We start from the raw sequence: 21,127 nt of genomic DNA, 5'->3' as shown, positions 1-21,127 counted from the left end.
GACAAAAAAAAACTTGCCTCAACCACTTGTGCGATCCAGAATACGTGCACCTTAATGCATGCAGCAGGACCTGCTCTCCCAATGTGACCATGTGACGTCATCACGCTGGGAGTCCTGCTGCCTCAAGAGACGAAAGAGTGTTCTGGTGAGTGGCTGAGGTAATATTATTGTTATATTTTTTATTTTAACCCTTGAAAGTCCCTTTATTTATATTATAGTACACCCATTTTTAACGGCTGTTAGATGGGTACACTCTTTTCTAGATGTCCATTAAAAATAGTCGCATTGATTTCAACGGGTTGCGTCTGGCAGCGAAAACTGACAAAAATAGGACATGTCCTACATTTTGATGCCCGCTATTCACTGGCTGTGAAGAAAATGCATGCTTAGAATTCAATATAAGTCAGTAGGGTCAGCTCAGGGTTTTATCCATCTCAGACTTTGATGGCATATCACTGGGATAGGCCTTTACTGTCAGACAGGAGCAGGTCCTGTCTCCAGAATGGGACCCGCGAAGTGAAAAAGAGCACTTCGCACATGGCTGGCATGCTTTCCATTCACTGCTAAAGGACTGTCAGAAATAGCTGAGCCAGCACCCCCATATCAGTGAATGGAGGGTGGCGGCACATGCATAGTGCACTTTCCTTCACTTCGGGGGACCCGTTCTGGACATAGGTGTAGGCCCCCCATCTGGGACTTGCTCCTATCTGACAATGATGGCATATCCTAGCGATAAGCCATCAATGTCTGAGATGGGAATACCTCCTAAGTAGGAGTCTCTTCACAAAAAATTCCATGGCATACCATGTCTTTACCAGCAGGCCCCTTTTCCCATCTTGCCATGCCCTTTCTTCAGTCTCTTTCTGTACACCTTGTTGACCTGGGTTATGAAAATTATTTATAATAGACCTTTTTCCCAATTGTCTTATTTCATTCCTGGGATTCTGTTGCTCATGCGTATATCTACAGCATTGAGTATCCCTTCTAATCTGCACTACTGGAACACAGTCAGGAACAGATTGACCATAGACCCTATAGGGAAATTTCCCGGTGGGCTGATGCCCAGGAGGCCACTCAAGCCCTCTTGATGGCCGCAGGCCGGTTACATAATGATCTGATGCTCAATGGCCATAAGTGCCCTCCTGAACTCGACTGTATTACCGTCCTCACATAGACAAGAGGGGGCACAGAGGCAAGGAAGGAAGGGGGGGGGGGGGGGGAAGGCGTGCACACTCACCCGGCAGTGTCACTGCCAGGCTGTTGTGTCCATAGTGAGAGAGGGGAAAAAAAGAGAGGAGGAGGTTAACAAACCACAATAATAATAATATAAAAAGAACATAAGACACATACACAATTAAAATCTAAATAAAAGCAAATCCAGAGTAAAACTCCAGTTAACTGGAGGGGGGTCTTGCCCCAGGTGTCTTGAGCTTTATCCTGGTGGCAACCCCCCAGCGAAGTGAGTTAAATGGAGTTTTACTCTGGATTTGCTTTTATTTAGATTTTAATTGTGTATGTGTCTTATGTTCTTTTTATATTATTATTATTGTGGTTCATAATCTGAACATTTGGCACCCCCAATTTATTTACTTTTACCACCACCATTACTGTATCTCTTTTCGGGGATTTACTACTCCACCCGATTTATCGTTTACCCTGTCCCTTGGGCCACCACAAATTCCTCTCCTCTGTGTGCGTGAGAGTGGCACTGTCTCTCTTTTTTTGGCTAGTTGGTAGGCGCCCTTTGTGACGCCTTCCTCCTGACTACCAAGTTTTAATTACTCTTCTTTGTCCATAGTGAAGCAGGGAGCCCTCTCCGCTCACTGCTTCACTGTTCTTCTGGGCTCCGGCGCGCCCTCTGCAGTTTTGTACATCACGCTGCTGGCTGTGGGTGGAGCGCTGAAAGCCCAGGAACCGGCCTTCAGCACAGCCAGCAGCGCCATGTGAGTGTGGGAGCACATCATCAGGGAAAAAGGTAAGTATGTGTTTTTTTTCCCCATAAATCTGCAGACTGGATGAAAAGGAGGGGGGGGGGGGCAACAACTAGAGTGAGGGGGCACAAAAGTGGTCATCTTTACTGAGGGGGCGCCTAATCTGGAATAGCTACTGTGAGGGGGCACCTAATCTGGCATAACTAATTTGAGTGAGGGGGCACCTAATCTGGCTTAACTACTTTGAGTAAAGGGGGGCACCTAATCTGGCATAACTACTGTTAGGGGGCACATATGTGGGCATAACTACTGTGGGGGGCACATATGTAGGCATAACTACTGTGAGGGGGCATATATCTGGCCATAACCACTGTGAGGGGGCACATATCTGGCATAACTACTGTGAGGGGGCACATATCTGTTCATAACTACAGTGAGGTGGCACATAATCTGGCATAACTACTGTGAAGGGGCACTTAATCTGGCATAACTACTGTGTGGGAGGCACATATCTGGGCATAACTACAGTGAGGGGGCACAAAAGTGGGCATAACTACTGTGACAGGAACAAAGGTGGACAGAACTATTTTGAAGGGACCACAAGGTGGGCTTAATTACTGTGAGGGCTCACAATGTGGGCATTAGTACTGTGTGGTAGCACTTAGGTGAAATGTCCTAGATTACCCTGCTATACATTGGCATGGCTAAGTCTTACAGGCCAGCACAGCACCCTCTGCTGGTGATTTCACAGGGGCAGTCACCATCCCTTCCTTATGTGATTATTCTTTTTTTTTCTCACCACAGGGACCTTGTTCTGGATCCAGTGGACATCACGCCGACGCCTGCGACACCCTGGATGAGGTAGGACCAGATTTTATTAGTTAGGACTAGGTGAGTGTAGCCATGCATTGGGCTTAGTGTAAAGAAAATCTGCCACCTCTTTGTAAAAAATGGGGGGGGGGGGGGGCGATCCAAAGTTTTCACTGGGGCCCATAACACTCTAGTAACTAGCCACTGTTGGGGTGGCAGTCTTTTTTGCTGTCCTGTGGTATTTGGTTCTGCTGCACAATGGTATTGCAGGCCCTGCATACTTCTCTTGTCCCTGCCTAATTGTTTTGTCCTGTATTCTCTTTTGGACCCGCCTAAGACATGGGGCAACTTTTAGTTTTTTTTTTCCGGGGCCACTTTAAGTTCCCAATCCTCCCCTGAACACAGTGACAAGGAAAGTGTTCCTTTTACTTCCACTTTTCTTAACATCCCTAGAATCCTTCATCTTTACTGTAACATTTTTCAGCATTCACAAGACAGAGGCGGAATACAAAGAAAGACTTGTCTGTTTTCTTTTTTCTACAATACATTAGGAATGTTAAACTTGTAGGAACAAAATGGAATTGCCATAGGGAATTCAGGATCTGCTTCCAAGTGAGAGCATTCATTAACCCTTAAAACACTATGTTTTCAGGATTATAGTTAGGGAAGAGTGAATTGACTTCGGATAAAACATCCGAAGTCGATTCGCATAAAACTTTGTTTCAATACTGTACGGAGCGAGTGCTCCGTACAGTATTGGAATGTATTGGCTCAGAGGAGGAAAAGTTATTACTTTGCGAAGTCTCATGAGACTTCGCATAAAAACTTCAGAAATTGATTTATACTGTAAAAAACCATTTCCAAAACTCGGGTTTGGTTCCAAGTGGTACGAGTTCGGGAAATGGTTCTTTTACAGTATAAATCAATTTCTGAAGTTATTATGCGAAAGCGAGACTTTGTGAAGTAGTAACTTCAGCTCATCGGAGCCAATACATTCTAATACTGTACGGCGTGCTCGCTCCGTACAGTATTGAAACAAAGTTTTATGCGAATCGACTTCGGATGTTTCATCCGAAGTCGATTCGCTCATCCCTAACTATAATGATCAGGCCCCTCACACAGATAGCACTTATCTCGCTCCCCGGCACCTGCGCTGCTTCTGATGCCGGCACTGCGCCACTGCATCTCCACTTCCCGCATGGGGGGGGGGGGCTAGCCAATAGCAGGGGGTAACGGGAATGAGCCTCCCTAGCATCGCGGGTGATGCGGCAGCCGTGCCAGCATCAGAAGTGACGCAGGTGCCTGGGAGTGAGGTAAGTACCTGTGTGAGGGGCCCGGGCATATGGGGTGGGGGCATTATAGGCCTTGGATTAAAAAATCTAAACTAAGTATGCTGACATGGAGAGCGGCGCCCAGGGATCTCCCTGCACTTACTATTATCCCTGGGCGCCGCTCTGTTCTCCCGGTATAGGCTCCGGTATCTTCAGATTTTCGCCTCAACTGGGAGGAGTCTGCTCTTGTTCTCCTGGGAGAAAAAAAACTCTCAGGCTATGAGCTGAGTGCTGCGATTGGCCAGCGCTACAGCCTGGGAGAAGGAGACGCCCAGGAGAACAAGAGCAGACTCCTCCCAGTTGAGCCGAAAATCGGAGGATACCGGAGCCTATACCGGGAGAACGGAGCGGCGCCCAGGGATAATAGTAAGTGCAGGGAGATCCCTGGGCGCCGCTCTCCATGTCTGTATACTTAGTTTAGATTTTTTATTGTAATGAAAGGTCCTCTTTAAGGAGTTTCTGTGCTCGAGTTAATAAAAACAGAATTTTTGGACCTATTTAGATTTAAGTAGACAATCATGTATAGCATTTCAAACATGCACACAAAGGAAGTAATTTAGGTAATAAGAATAAATGTATCATTACTATTTATGTAATTTTACATAGAAGTGTTGAATGCTAAAGATGGATTTACAATCCGTATCATTGGTGAGGCCTAAATGTATCAGGGTGCGTTCAGTAAAGCTTGCACCATTTCGCAAGCAAGTTCAGTCAGTTTTGTCTGCAATTGCGTTCAGTGTTTCCGTTTTTACTGCGCGGGTGCAATCAGTTTTGATGCGGATCCGGATGCAATGTGTTTTTCACTGAAGCCCCATTCACTTCTATGGGGCCAGGGCTGCGTGAAAAACACAGACTATAGAACATGCTTCTCCTGCAACACAAAAATGAAAAACAACACTCATGTACACAGACTCATTGAAATGAATGGGTCAGGATACAGTGCGGGTGCTATGCATTCACTTTATGCATTGCACCCGCACGGAAAACTCGCTCATGTGAAAGGGGCCTTAAATGAAATCGCATCCATTGTGTTCATGTTTGTGGTGACTCCTCTGTTTACTACTTGTACAATAGCGTTTTGTAAATAGAAACCAACCGCCTTAAAGCAATGTATCCACATTGATGAGAAGTAAGGGTACTTTCACACTTGTGGCAGAGGATTCTGGCAGGCAAATGCATTAAAATACCGGATCCGTCTCTCCGGTGTCATCCGGAAAAACGGATCCGGTATTTATTTATTTTTGCATTTTTAAAGGTCTGCGCATGCGCAGACCAGAAGGATTGATCTGTCAATGCGGCAATTTTAACCTCTTGCCGCAACTGTAACGCCGAAAGGCGTCATTGCGGCGGCTCCCCGAGGCTACGCTAACACCAATAGGCGTCATCTCGCGTGAGCCGAGATTTCCTGTGAACGCGCGCACACAGGCGCGCGCGCTCACAGGAACGGAAGGTAAGAGAGTGGATCTCCAGCCTGCCAGCGGCGATCGTTCGCTGGCAGGCTGGAGATGTGTTTTTTTTAACCCCTGAAAGGTATATCAGACGCTGTTTTGATAACAGCGTCTAATATACCTGCTACCTGGTCCTCTGGTGGTCCCCTTTGTTTGGATCGACCACCAGAGGACACAGGTAGCTCAGCAAAGTAGCACCAAGCACCACTACACTACACTACACCCCCCCCGTCACTTATTAACCCCTTATTAGCCCCTGATCACCCCATATAGACTCCCTGATCACCCCCCTGTCATTGATTACCCCCCTGTCATTGATCACACCCCTGTAAAGCTCCATTCAGACGTCCGCATGATTTTTACGGATCCACTGATAGATGGATCGGATCCGCAAAACGCATACGGACGTCTGAATGGAGCCTTACAGGGGCGTGATCAATGACTGTGGTGATCACCCTATATAGACTCCCTCATCACCCCCCTGTCATTGATCACACCCCTGTAAAGTTCCATTCAGACGTCCGCATGATTTTTACGGATCCACTGATAGATGGATCGGATCCGCAAAACGCACACGGACGTCTGAATAGAGCCTTACAGGGGCGTGATCAATGACTGTGGTGATCACCCCATATAGACTCCCTGATCACCCCCCTGTCATTGATTACCCCCCTGTCATTGATCACACCCCTGTAAAGCTCCATTCAGACGTCCGCATGATTTTGACGGATCCACTGATAGATGGATCGGATCCGCAAAACACATACGGACATCTGAATGGAGCCTTATAGGGGGGTGATCAATGACAGGGGGGTGATCACCCCATATAGACTCCCTGATCACCCCCCCTGTCATTGATCACCCCCCCCTGTCATTGATCACCCCCCCTGTCATTGATCACCCCCCCTGTCAGGCTCCATTCAGACATTTTTTTGGCCCAAGTTAGCGGAAATATATATATATTTTTTTTCTTACAAAGTCTCATATTCCACTAACTTGTGTCAAAAAATTAAATCTCACATGAACTCACCATACCCCTCACGGAATCCAAATGCGTAAAATTTTTTAGACATTTATATTCCAGACTTCTTCTCACGCTTTAGGGCCCCTAGAATGCCAGGGCAGTATAAATACCCCACATGTGACCCCATTTCGGAAAGAAGACACCCCCAGGTATTCCGTGAGGGGCATATTGAGTCCATGAAAGATTGAAATTTTTGTCCCAAGTTAGCGGAAAGGGAGACTTTGTGAGAAAAAAATAAAAAATATCAATTTCCGCTAACTTGTGCCAAAAAAATAAAATTTCTATGAACTCGCCATGCCCCTCATTGAATACTTCGGGGTGTCTTCTTTCCAAAATGGGGTCACATGTGGGGTATTTATACTGCCCTGGCATTCTAGGGGCCCCAAAGCGTGAGAAGAAGTCTGGTATCCAAATGTCTAAAAATGCCCTCCTAAAAGGAATTTGGGCACCTTTGCGCATCTAGGCTGCAAAAAAAGTGTCACACATCTGGTATCGCCGTACTCAGGAGAAGTTGGGGAATGTGTTTTGGGGTGTCATTTTACATATACCCATGCTGGGTGAGAGAAATATCTTGGTCAAATGCCAACTTTGTATAAAAAAATGGGAAAAGTTGTCTTTTGCCAAGATATTTCTCTCACCCAGCATGGGTATATGTAAAATGACACCCCAAAACACATTCCCCAACTTCTCCTGAATACGGCGATACCACATGTGTGACACTTTTTTGCAGCCTAGGTGGGCAAAGGGGCCCATATTCCAAAGAGCACCTTTAGGATTTCACAGGTCATTTACCTACTTACCACACATTAGGGCCCCTGGAAAATGCCAGGGCAGTATAACTACCCCACAAGTGACCCCATTTTGGAAAGAAGACATCCCAAGGTATTCGCTGATGGGCATAGTGAGTTCATGGAAGTTTTTATTTTTTGTCACAAGTTAGTGGAAAATGATGATTTTATTTATTTTATTTTTTTTCTTACAAAGTCTCATATTCCACTAACTTGTGACAAAAAATAAAAACTTCCATGAACTCACTATGCCCATCAGCGAATACCTTGGGGTGTCTTCTTTCCAAAATGGGGTCACTTGTGGGGTAGTTATACTGCCCTGGCATTCTAGGGGCCCAAATGTGTGGTAAGGAGTTTGAAATCAAATTCTGTAAAAAATGACCATTGAAATCCGAAAGGTGCTCTTTGGAATATGGGCCCCTTTGCCCACCTAGGCTGCAAAAAAGTGTCACACATGTGGTATCTCCATATTCAGGAGAAGTTGGGGAATGTGTTTTGGGGTGTCATTTTACATATACCCATGCTGGGTGAGAGAAATATCTTGGCAAAAGACAACTTTTACCATTTTTTTATACAAAGTTGTCTTTTGCCAAGATATTTCTCTCACCCAGCATGGGTATATGTAAAATGACACCCCAAAACACATTCCCCAACTTCTCCTGAGTACGGAGATACCAGATGAGTGACACTTTTTTGCAGCCTAGGTGGGCAAAGGGGCCCACATTCCAAAGAGCACCTTTCGGATTTCACCAGCCATTTTTTACAGAATTTGATTTCAAACTCCTTACCACACATTTGGGCCCCTAGAATGCCAGGGCAGTATAACTACCCCACAAGTGACCCCATTTTGGAAAGAAGACATCCCAAGGTATTTGCTGATGGGCATAGTGAGTTCATGGAAGCTTTTATTTTTTGTCAGAAGTTAGTGGAATATGAGACTTTGTAAGAAAAAAAAAATCATCATTTTCCGCTAACTTGTGACAAAAAAAAAAAAAGTTCTATGAACTCACTATGCCCATCAGCGAATACCTTAGGGTGTCTACTTTCCGAAATGGGGTCATTTGTGGGGTGTTTGTACTGTCTGGGCATTGTAGAACCTCAGGAAACATGACAGGTGCTCAGAAAGTCAGAGCTGCTTCAAAAAGCGGAAATTCACATTTTTGTACCATAGTTTGTAAACGCTATAACTTTTACCCAAACCATTTTTTTTTTTTACCCAAACATTTTTTTTTTATCAAAGACATGTAGAACAATAAATTTAGAGCAAAATTTATATATGGATCTCGTTTTTTTTGCAAAATTTTACAACTGAAAGTGAAAAATGTCATTTTTTTGCAAAAAAATCGTTAAATTTCGATTAATAACAAAAAAAGTAAAAATGTCAGCAGCAATGAAATACCACCAAATGAAAGCTCTATTAGTGAGAAGAAAAGGAGGTAAAATTCATTTGGGTGGTAAGTTGCATGACCGAGCAATAAACCGCTAAAGTTGTGGAGTGCCGATTTGTAAAAAAGGGCCTGGTCTTTAGGGGGGTATAAACCTGTGGTCCTTAAGTGGTTAATGTCGGATCCGGCAGTAATACATTTCAATGGAAATTAATGCCGGATCCGGTATTCCGGCAAATGTTCAGGATTTTTGGCAGTAGAGAAAAATACAGCATGCTGCGGTATTTTCTCCGGCCAAAAAACGTAAGAGGGACTGAACTGATGCATCCTGAACGGACTGCTCTCCATTCAGAATGCATTAGGATAAAACTGATCAGTTTTTTCTGGTATTGAGCCCCTAGGACGGAACTCAATAACGGAAAAGAAAAACGCTAGTGTGAAAGTACCCTTATAAATGTGCGTTATCCATTAATCTTCAGTTATGGATCGGCCACTTAATTGCATTCCTATGAACAGAATTGAAATGTCCTGTATTTACTGTAACTCTTGGAACTAAAGACAGTTCAGTGTAATGAGATTTTGGCTTGATCTGTAGACTCAAATGTAGTTTTTATTAACTATTGCAGCCTGGTACTGAAAAAGTGGGGCCAGTGTGCAAAAGTTATATTCTTTGCAATGTTTCAATATGTTTTGTGTATTCTTCTACAGGGGGTTCTGGACAATGACTGAGTACAAGCTGGTGGTGGTGGGAGCAGGAGGCGTTGGGAAAAGTGCCTTAACCATTCAGCTTATACAGAACCACTTTGTTGATGAGTATGACCCAACCATTGAGGTAAGACTCTATAATGTGCTATGTTCTCTCTACTCCACTCATTTCTTCTACCATTCTGCAGAAAGCTGACAGTTACTGAGAACCATAAGATCAAAAACCTAAAGGGGTAATTCAGTCTTGGACATTTGTGTCATATGCACAGGATATACCATAAATTGCTAATATATGTAGGTTGTAGGTCTCACCTATGAGACCTGCATCTACCTCGAACGGGTGCATCTGACCCAGATGTTGCGTCATGGTGTACTCCCTCAGTCCTTCACTCCCTGGGGTTCGGTGCAGTAAATATGTTATGTGAAGGAACCAGGCAGAGATGATTGAACAAAGAACATTTTTAATTACTGAATGCAAAAAAACAAATAGCAGCACACCCAGCAGTTCGTACACACAAACAGAAAATGGGGTATGGTGTCTGGCAATGTGGCAGAAAATGACACTCAGAAGTTTGCTAACTGACAATGTCTCTCTCCTGATTCCCTTCCCTACAGCTGTACTCTAGGACCTGTGGCTATAAGTGTCCACTGTATGATACAGGCTTCTATCTATGCCTGTTCTGAAATGTGGTGGTGGCGTCTTAACGTGTTTTCCCCCACCTTGCTGCGGAGTCTGTATAGCTTGATTACTCTGCTGACAAAACTATGCCATAGTTTACAGATTTTCCTGTGACCTGGGACCCTGATGGCTCTCTGGAGTAGTGTTCCTCCCAGATGAGCTGACTCTGAGATCCTCATGGTTTGGAGCAGCAGGAGCTGGATCACAGGATCCTTCACTCCTAACTGTTTCACACTCTTCTCTAACTAGCTCTGCCCCTCCATTGGTAGGAAATCACACCAGCCCACTCCTGCCAAGAGGGGAAGAATGGGATTGCAAGTACCATGCCTGTTACCAACCACTGCCAACCATACCCCATCTTCTGGTGTACAAAGTGTATAGCATGAAGTGTGACATAACATGAACATCACAAAAGCATTACATTAGAAACCACTGCAGTTACCCCCTGGTCTGGGGTACTGCACATGCGCCAATTATACTCTGGCTGTCACCTGCTAAAGACTTTAGGGTCAGGCATTGGAATGGTGTGGATGCCTAACCCTGTCAATCAGTGGAATAAAAGGGAGTGGCTATACCTGCCTCTCAGTGCTCTCAAATCGTAACTCTACAACGGAACATCCAATTGCAGCATGAGATGGGTCGTTGAACTCGCCTGCCTGGTTTAATAGGGTCAATCATGGTGATAGTCCCTATTAGGTAGTCCCTAAAGAGAATTTATCTCTTAAGGTGTAATCAGGTTGTCACTTCCCTGTCCCCATAGCCTGTTTCACTGTATATCATGAGGCTATGCCAATAATGACTGTAATGGGAATAAACTTTTTAATTACATTTTTTTTGCTGTTTTCTTAAAGGTTATCTCCATTTATTTTTTCTTTTACTGTTTATTATAACCTACATGTTCTGCAAATAACACAGCACTGGAGGTTCTAAAAAGGAAAGCGAGCATGTAAGTGAAAATACAGGGACTGTTCTCTGTCAGCAGAAGGGTTTATGATGATGCAGGAACAGGCTGATGAAGAAAGCAGAGATCAGTCATTTGCCAGATAAACCTTCAAATGCTGCAATAGCAGTTCAGTCTTTGCTTAAAGGGATTCTGTCACCAGGTTTTACCCCTGTCAGCTAAACATATGCTGATGTTCAGGGCCTCATCACGATTCCTAATGTGGGCTTATAAATGTGATCTGTAGCCTTATTTTGCTAAAAAACAGCTTTTACTAACCTGTCACTCAAAGAAATAAGGTGCCCAAGGGGATGTGAAGTGATGCAAGGTGCCGGCCGCACCCGCCGCCGTTCGTGCCCAGCGCCGCCTTTCCAGACTTCTGCGCCGCCTCCTAATCCTCTGTGCCGCCTCTCGCTCTCCCTCCCTTTCCCCTCCTCCTGCTGTAAGATCTTGCGCGTGCGCACAGGGCTCTGCCTGATGCGCCCGTGCAGACTTCTCCATTTGGCTTCTTAGAGCGAAGTGCGCATGCGCCAGCACTTCGCTCAACCCCCTGTATGACCTGCACTCTGGCGCCAGCCTCTCAGAGCCCTGTGCGCACGCGCGAGATCTTACAGCAGGAGGGGGAGGGAGAGCGAGAGGCGGCACAGAGGATTAGGAGGCGGCGCAGAAGTCTGGAAAGGCGGCGCTGGGCAGGAACGGCGGCGGGTGCGCCCGGCACCTTGCATCACTTCACATCCCCTTGGGCACCTTATTTTTTTGACTGACCGGTTAGTAAAAGCTGTTTTTTAGCAAAATAAGGCTACAGATCACATTTATAAGCCCACATTAGGAATCGTGATGAGGCCCTGAACATCAGCATATGTTCAGCTGACAGGGGTGAAACCTGGTGACAGAATCCCTTTAAATATTTGGCAAATGTTATCAAAATGTTAGAGAATTACTTAATGGTTTTTATGAACATAATTTTTTTACATTTTCATTGATGGTCATTTTATCTATTAATATGCAAAAATATATATTTTTTTTTCATGCAGCTCACATGTCAGTTTGGCTCTGTAGACTTAAAGAAGTTATCTGAGACAATAAAAAATCTCACACAAACCCATGAATGGTCTTAAATAAAAAAAATAATTTAAAAAAATGATGCTATACTTTCTCCAGTGCCATTCTCTGGGCTGCCATTCCAGTCCTCTTACCCTTGCTTATTTATAAACCGCAGTGAAAGCATTAGGTACACCTGCGTGTCACTCTCAGTCATTCTATATCCTAACTATATGTTTTGGATTAGCTTGTATTAATGGGGGTCTGTCAGCTTATTTGACTGTGCTGAGAGCAGTACACAAATACTTTTTGTGGATTTTTTTCTCATACGAAGTAGTGTGAATATGAAATTTTATTCTGCTAGATTCTGCTCCTGCAAGTGCCCTGGAGGAGATGCTTCACTGAAAAGTGCTCTCTGCATTGAGCTGCTTCACAGTCCTTTCCCTCTACTTTAAATGACAGCTGCAGCATCCAACCACTACCACTCACTACCACTCAGATCAGAGAAGATGGTCTGTTAAATGGCTCATTGCAGAGAGCACTTCACAGTGAATCTCATTCTGCAGGGCACTTGCAAGAGCAGAATCTGGCAGAATAAAACTTCATATTCTCACTACTTTTGATGAGAAACATTCTACAAGATGAATGTTGTACTGCTCCCCTTGGCCTCTACCTAGTGTTGTCAATAGTTTAGCATGGTCAGTCCTGCGCAATTACCGTGGAAGCCCGCTGTGACAACTGATATTAAAAATAATTCCTATTCTGCCCATTTTATCTCCTACATCAGGGTTTCTCAACTCCGGTCCTCGGGACCCACCTACCGGTCAGGATTTGAGAATATCCCACAGAATGAATTCCTGTGGTAAGTCCTGATTCATGGACACTAATTATATCACCTGCTCAATACTAAGGAAATCCTGAAAACATGACTGGTAGGTGGGTCCCGAAGGACCGGAGTTGAGAAACCCTGCCCTAGATCCAGTGATTGATAACAGTTAAAGAAAGAGGGCTCCCTTTATTCCTTCTTGGCCCTTCCTGCAGATGCAATTGTGGGGTGCCATACAGTTGTCCAGGCCTCATTGGTTGTATGCCTACTAAGCCATGCGTAATAGATTGCCTAACAATTTTACACTAACAGCCAATAATGTTTTAGTATACGGAGTATGCCAAAGCATTATAAAATGATATTGATTATTATAATTAATTTTTTTGCTAAATTTATAAAGAATCCAACAAAGAAAAAATCTGTAAGAAAATGGAGTAATAGTGGTTTGTATTAAACGGAGATAAAGGGTGGTCAGGGCAAAGTGAAATGATGGAATACAACTTGACTTATAATATAGAAGCTTAGTAAAACTCTTTTGTGTGTATATTCTAAATAAAAAAAATAAACTAAATGAACTTCATTTATTCCAGTTTCGCCGGTCTTTCCCACAAAGCCTGGCCCACTTTTCTTGCCACTAGTGAGAAGTGAAAAATCACAAGTTATGCCATAATTTGCAAATGTTTTATACACAACTCTTGTCTCTGTATGTGATCCCGAGTTCCATCTGTGAGGCAGTGACAGGCCTCACGGCTGCTAGGGGAGAGATATGGCAGGAGTTTCCATTTCTTCGCTGTCAATCAGCAGGTCAGAGGCCGCACCAGGTGGAACAATCAGTATGTTAGAAGAGCCCAGTCCAGACTGTAAGGCTCCATTCACACATCCGCAATTCCATTCCGCATTTTGCAGAACGGAATTGCGGACCCATACATTTCCGGGTCCGCAATTCCGATCCTGAAAAAAATAGAACATGTCCTATTCTTGTCCGCAATAGCGGACAAGAATAGGCATATTCTCTTAGTGCCAGCAATGTGCGGTCCACAAAATGCGGAACGCACATTGCCGCTGTCCGTGTTTTGTGGATCCGCAAAACACACACGGATGTGTGAACTGACCCTTAGGAGGGGGAAAAGTCTGTGTGCAGCAGATGCCTGGGAAGGCTCTGTACAAGTGGGCTCAGCCGAGCTGGCTGAGGGGCCACGGGGCTAGGTGTTAGCCTGAACTTTGGGGGACTCCGCGACGTCTTGGAATCGACGGTCGCTTGGCCAGAGTCAGGAGGACTTCTGGGCCACAATCCCCCAAAAGGTACTGGACTTTGTTACAGCCTGGAAGTGCTGGATTGTTAGGCTGGGAAAAGCCGCATGTTCTTCCCGTGTGTGAACGGGGCTTTCAGTGAGGTAGGGAGTCCTCATGTCTAGTTAGAGCCCAGCCGGGCAGGTGTTTTATTTGTATTGTTTGTTTTGGTTTTGCTGAGGTGCCAAATAAAAGCAATGTTTGGCCCCTAACCCTGTGGTCGATGAAGATCATTGTGAGAATGACCCCCGAATAGGAGGCGATCCCTTACAATTGGTGGAGGATGCGGGCAAGTTGTCCATGAGAGAAGGGCAATGGTCGGTTGCTAGGGGCAACGACGAGACAGCAGGTGCTGTTGAAAGCTGTTTTGCAGTGTGTGGAGTTAAAGGGCCGGAAGCCTATTTGTTCGTTGGAGCATGTGCTGCTCGTGCTATTGTGGACTATTTTTGCTGTGGTACAGAGATTTAAAGGGCCAGAAGCCCAGATAAGAGACTGACTGGAAAAAAAAAATAATAATAATATTTTTTTTTTGTTGTTGTCACTATGAGGTCTGTGCAGACCCACCTGCAGCAGGACTATGCAATGGATGATTGCGAGGTCAGAAGATCTGATACAGAAAGATCCTGCGAGTTGGTGATTGGGGGAATCCCGCTGTGGGTCACTTTAGATTTCCGCCAACGCGTGTCCTGGGTTAAGCCCGAGGTACTGGACTTTCTAAAGAGGGGGCCAGAGACAGATGTCACCGTGTCTCTGACCTTTATCACGGACTATGGCCCTGTGCAATGGGAGCTCTTAAAATGTGAGACCCTGGAAGTGGAGTTTGTGCTTGGCAAAGACTTTCCGTTCTTCTGGCAGCTATGGCGCGGAAAAAAGGCTTCGAGTTGTGCGGCTGGAGTTCCAGTGGAAAAGATGTGTGCCGTTGCCAAGGGCAACCGTCGGGAAGAAAAGGAGGTGGAGAGCGGTGCGATTCTCAGGAGATCCTATGTTTCCTGCACGTGTGCGCAAAGTCCTAAAGAGTGCGGCTGGAGTTACCGTCCAGGAAAAGTCAGGACTCCAGGCCATGCTGTTTCCGGTGGCAACGTTTGCAGTAAGGAGTCTGCGAATACCAGGAACCAAGAGAAGGCTGGTGATCTTGGTAGAGATGTCCTGGGAATATCGTCGTCTCCCGAATCCACGACGTCAGGCGGTAAGACTGTTCCTGTTAATAGTTGTGTGGCAGATCCAGTGACCGTGAGCCGGCCGCAGTGGAAACCGGCTGGGTCAGTGACGAAAAAATCACTGAGGCGAAAAACCGTCTCGGAAGTGTATGACATTGGGAAAAACAGTGTCTGAACAGGCGGGTAAGCCTGTTGCGGTTACTGCCTCACAGGAACCTACAGGGGAGAAGGTTTCTGGGTCGCCCAAAGAGCCTGTGATCAAAGCTAGATTTGAGGTGGTGAAAGTCAGAGATCCCATGCTAGCCCAGGTAAGAGGTAGCATGATGGCCGCCCCAGAGACTGATAGAGTGTTACATGTTCGGGACAATTATGTGGATAATACGGACTCTCAGGTGGTTCTCACTGAGGGAGAGTCTCCGGTGAGAACTGGGACTTGTGAACCTGATGTTACAAATACGCTCATACCTGAGGGAATGGTGGGCCGTAATTTCCCCTTATGCTTGGAGGTTTTAAGTAATGGAGACACTTCTGCAGAGTGACAAAACTCCCGCAGAACCTGTACCTGTCCCTTTAAATGATAATGTGAAGGAGCTGTACATTGAGAACAAGGGTGCAGATAAGGTGCAAAGTAATGGTACCATGTTTGCCGAAATGCATGATGGAAATGTGAGGTCATGTGAAATATGTGATAATAATGACAGGCCTTTTTCTTTGCAGGCTGTGATTGGGGAAAAAGCTCCCCCTGTTGGTAAACATCTGTCTGATATAAAAGTGTTGATAAATGTTGAAGAAACACCACTAGGAGACCCCATTGTAGACAATGTGGCGGGGCTAGAGGGTGTACCACACGTACCAGAGGTGGATGTGCAGTCTCCACAGGTTTCTATGATTAATAAAATGTCCCAGGTGGGGATTGACTCATGGGTGCCCCTAGAGGTCAGGGTTAATAATGACAGGAGCAGTATAAGTGGCGTATGTGCCGTGACAGTTAGCAACTCCGAGAGTGAGGCTACCATGTCAAGACCCAGCAAACCTAAAGTGATTACTAGTAGCGACCAGATGACAGTTATATCTGACGAGACGAGAGTTCAGTCGGATGACAGCCTAGTGTCTGAAGCTCATATCCAGACAGTTGTAGATGACCTGACAGGACAGTACAGCTACAAACTTGAAGATGTTTTCGCTCGCTCTGCACAGTCCCTAGATACACTAGAGATTGGGCTAGCGGTTCTCGCAGAGCAACTGCAGGAATCTCCAGAGGAGTCACAGAAAGAGATGAATGAACTGAAGGAACTAGAGTCACTAATAGAAGCGGAAATTCTCCAACTTCAAAAGGGACTTGCAGCTTCTGAGCGATACAGACTTCATGCAGAGCAGGAAAGAGATGAGCTGGCTGATGAGGTTCTAAACAGCGCCTCAGAAAAATCTGCCCTCTTGGAGGAGAAAAGACATATGGAAGCCAGGATGGCTCAACTTGATCAAGAGTTGCGTGATCGGATGGTAGACCTGGACCACCAGAAACTAATTGTGTTTAAATTGGAGAAGAAACAGAAGATGTTGGACAAGCTCCTGGCTGAAGAGAAAACCACCAGATATGCCGAAGAACGTGACCAAGCGGAGACTGATGCTCGAGAGAAGGCGACCAAGGCCCTCTCCTTGGCCAGAGCTCTTGAAGAAGTACTTGAGGAGCGAGATGAATTTGAGAGGCTGAACAGGCAACTCAGAGCAGAGATGGAAGATCTCATGAGCTCAAAAGATGACGTCGGGAAGAACGTCTATGAGTTGGAGAAGTCTAAGCGTGCTCTCGAGCAGCAGGTGGAAAATGAGAAACCTGAAGAGGAGAGTCCTCTGAAGGATGTCAAGAGGTCTAAGTCACAGAGCCTGTTTGGAGGCGGTCTGGAGATGATGGCGCTGTAGTACCGCCCGAGGCAGAGAAGATGGAAGGTCTTTCTGCTGAACCCGTTGATGGGGCTGATGTGGATGCAGAGGCCAAGAGTCTCATGACAGTGTGTAACCAGGACCAGGTCGCAAAAAACGTCCCCTCCCCCTACAAGGTCTTCCAAGTAGCCAGCAGCCTGCTGGGGAAGAAATATGAGGAGATGGACGACCAGTATGCAGATCCTGTCTACTGCTGTGGGCTGGCTCTCCTGAATTCCTCCCAAAAGGAGAACAGTGTCCTGGATGAGCCTCTGGAGAAAGAGGAGAAGGACTTAAAAGGGCAAGCATATGATGCCGGGTCCAAGGAAACAAAGGCTGAAGAAGTTAAGGCCGAGATGTTGGGGGACGTGAAGTCCTCAGGTGCTGCAGAGACCGAAGGAGTGGCTACTGATGTGGAAAAAGCCACTAAAGAAGCAGAGGTCTCTGAAACTGCTGCCAAAGTGGGGGAAACCACAGCTGGGAAGATGGAAGATCTGCACCGGAGGCACTTTAAAAAAGAGTGCAGGGACAAGCCTGCTCTGCTGAAGGAGAAAGGGTCGAGACACAACCATGAACTGGAACCGTTCAGTCAAGAGTTGCAGCAGTTCAAGAAAGGACATGAGGAGCATGTACAGAAGACGGAGAATCAAAAAAGAGAGAGGCCATGGGTGCGAAGGCGTAACATCCTCGCTCGTGAAAGAGAGTACCTGCTCAGGAGATGGGGAAGAAAGTCCCATAGATATGATCTACTCCATAATAAACTCGTGTTTGTGACAAACCAAGCGCTGTTGTCCTGGGTCTGGCAGAATAAAGGGAAGACTGTAGGCCAGGTAGATGCCCTCTCACAAGCATCTGGGTTTGGTGCTAGTGTTCACCCCTACGGGCTTGAACAAAGGGGGGGGGGGATATGTGAGGCAGTGACAGGCCTCACGGCTGCTAGGGGAGAGATATGGCAGGAGTTTCCATTTCTTCGCTGTCAATCAGCAGGTCAGAGGCCGCACCAGGTGGAACAATCAGTCTGTTATAAGAGCCCAGTCCAGACTGTTAGGAGGGGGAAGAGTCTGTGTGCAGCAGAGGCCTGGGAAGGCTCTGTACAAGTGGGATCAGCCAAACTGGCTGAGGGGCCACGGGGCTAGGTGTTAGCCTGAACTTTGGGGGACTCCGCGAGGTCTTGGAATCGACGGTCTCTAGGCCAGAGTCAGGAGGACTTCTGGGCCATAATCCCCCAAAAGGTACTGGACTTTGTTACAGCCTGGAAGTGCTGGATTGTTAGGCTTGGAAAAGCCGCATGTTCTTCCCGTGTGTGAACGGGGCTTTCAGTGAGATAGGGAGTCCTCATGTTTAGTTAGAGCCCAGCCGGGCAGGTGTTTTATTTGTATTGTTTGTTTTGATTTTGCTGAGGTGCCAAATAAAAGCAATGTTTGGCCCATAACCCCGTGGTCGATGAATAGCATTGTGAGAATGACCCCCGAATAAGAGGCGATCCCTTACACATCCTAGAAGTGTGATAATGTTAGTCGGCAGCTATGGTGAGGGATTCTGATGTAGAAGTGCCCAGATCCCCTCCACAGTTTAGCATGGTCAGTCCTGCTGATCGACTCCGTTATACCAGCACAATTACCGGGGGAGCCCGCTGTAACAGCTGGTATAAAAAATAATTCCTATTCTGCCCATTGTATCCCCTAGATCCTGTGATTGATAGCAGTTAAAGAAAGAGGGCTCCCTTTGACCCGAATATGGTGCAGATTAGAATCCTTACTGCACTGTAAAGTGGATTTACACTGGCAGATGACGAGCAGATAGTCTAGAAGGAAGCTCAACTTGATCAAGAGGTTTCTTCCTGGCAGTCACCTGCTCATTCAGTGGGGGTGAAGTGCTGCATTTGCATGCTATTGCTATCACTTGTCCTCATACAGCTGCCTTGTTTCTGGGCAGCAGATTGCAGTTTAGACAGCACAATCCGCTGCGCAGAAATTATAATTTATGTGCTGAACTAACAATCATTTCACCCAATGAACGAGCATTGCGCTCGTTCATCGGGTGATCGGCTGCCCAACTAGAGGGGCAGATTGTCGGGAATGAGTGTTTGCAGGAACGTTCATTCACGACAATCGCGCCTGTGTAAATCCACCTTTTATTCGGTATGTCATGCACCACTGTCCCTGCACGTGAGCAGTGCCAACAGTCTTTCATGCTGCACACCACTATCCCTGGCATATATACATTGTGATCAATCTCCTGGTCCCTGTATGTGAGTCTGACTTGGGGGTCACAGCAGTGTTTCATCCTTTCAGCTGAATTTCTAATTTTATATGTGGATGGGTTTTTCAAAACCTCATTCACATGTTTTGTACTGTAAATGCAGCAGATTTTTGGTGCGGAATCTGCAGCAATTTGCGGCCTCTGAAATCAACCAGGTTAGTATTTTAACCATTACAAACGTTTCTGATTATGAATGCATTAAATGTCTGATGGAGTTTTATGTAAACAAAGAGGAATAATTAAACTTTATTTTTTTATAATCTGAGTGTCAATTACTCAAATTTTCAATATCCCTAGCAGTCACTGAAAAATTTGGGCCTCCCTTTTTAAAAGTGGGTAGAGCTTAGAGGAAGGAGTCGGGGTCACCGTAGCCCAACACTTTAATAAACAATCAGTTAAAAATGATAAATTAAATCTACACAAGTTCCTAGCAGACAGCAGAAGACTTGACAAATTTATTAAAAGGCATGCACCGCATATTAAATTTACTGCATGGTGTGAGAAACGCCAATCTTTAGTAAATGAGCCCCCCTTCCGTTTTTTCTGCTGACCTGTTCATACAGATGCATTGCTTTTTAGAAGGCAGAGCGCTGACACATTGTAACATGGCATGTATCTGTATCTTGACACCTCTGTCAAGATTTCAATTATACGAAAATAACTGAATGCCAAATTTGGCATATAACAGACCCCATCAGCAGCCAAAGGTTCCCACTGACCTATAATGGGGTCCTTCGGGGTTCTGTTATTCCGTACAATATTTTACTGAATGCAGTGCAATTTGTTCTGCCAAATGTAACTGATTCTCCCGACAGAAATGTGAACACGGCCTAAGATTGCTCTCACATGAGCGCTTCTGCTCTGTTATTGGAGCAGAACAGTGAAAATAGCGGACGTGCCATATATCCGGCACATAACTTGAAAGTAATAGTGCCAGACGGACTGCATTGACTATACTGTGGTCCGTCGGGTTAACATTAGGGAGTGTTATGTTACCAGACAAAGTATTCCTGCATGCAGGACTTTTTTGTTTGATATTTTGGCAAAATCCGAGACGGGTCCCTGAATGGAGCCTCAGGTGTAAGTGTGAACTTAGCCTTAGCAGACATTTTCAGATTAGGACAATTGTCTAAATGTATGCAGTATTTTTTTCCATTCTTTATGTCCAAGCAAAGTTTTACAATATTATGCATTTTAATGCACAAAGTACCATCTATAAGAGAGTTAAATAAAAATCTATAGAAATGATGTGATATTAAAATGATACAACAAATAAGTTTTAGCTGCATAAAGTCAGAAAACCTCTTTCAAGGACTGTTTTTGAGTTAGTGATGCACCATGGTGAGTGTTTCTTTAGTAAGTGTGCTTCATTGCCACATTACTGCAATGCCACAAATGACCACATGATGTCTCTGTGTACCACAAAAATACTATCTGTTCTCTGGTGATGTTTTTTAGGGCCAGCTTCGTTCCATTCTTCCCACTTGTAGTACTTTACCACAACGGTTAGGTGTTAAAGTTACTGAATATTATCCCCAATAAATTATTTTTCTTGGGGTGTAGTGCCTTCAAGATGGCAGAAGTAATAATTAG

At 45.4% G+C, this 21,127-nt stretch overlaps 1 protein-coding gene across 2 annotated transcripts in view; it reads left to right on the top strand.

Annotated features, from left to right (window-relative positions):
* HRAS (HRas proto-oncogene, GTPase) overlaps positions 1–21,127 on the top strand; it is a 96,608-nt gene that overhangs the window by 53,476 nt on the left and 22,005 nt on the right. Inside the window, exons 3-4 of one of the 2 annotated variants that reach the window (XM_040410516.1) lie at positions 2,736–2,792; positions 9,426–9,549. In XM_040410516.1, the coding sequence (XP_040266450.1) occupies positions 2,788–2,792; positions 9,426–9,549 (129 nt within the window). In that variant the 5' untranslated portion in view covers positions 2,736–2,787. The remainder of the gene's footprint in view (positions 1–2,735; positions 2,793–9,425; positions 9,550–21,127) is intronic. The other variant, XM_040410517.1, reaches the window with a different exon arrangement.

Source organism: Bufo bufo, chromosome 10 (genome assembly GCF_905171765.1).
Source record: "Bufo bufo chromosome 10, aBufBuf1.1, whole genome shotgun sequence".
Lineage (NCBI taxonomy): Eukaryota > Metazoa > Chordata > Amphibia > Anura > Bufonidae > Bufo > Bufo bufo.
The sequence above is the reverse complement of the archived record's forward strand: the minus strand, read 5'-3'. Positions and strand labels throughout refer to the sequence as shown.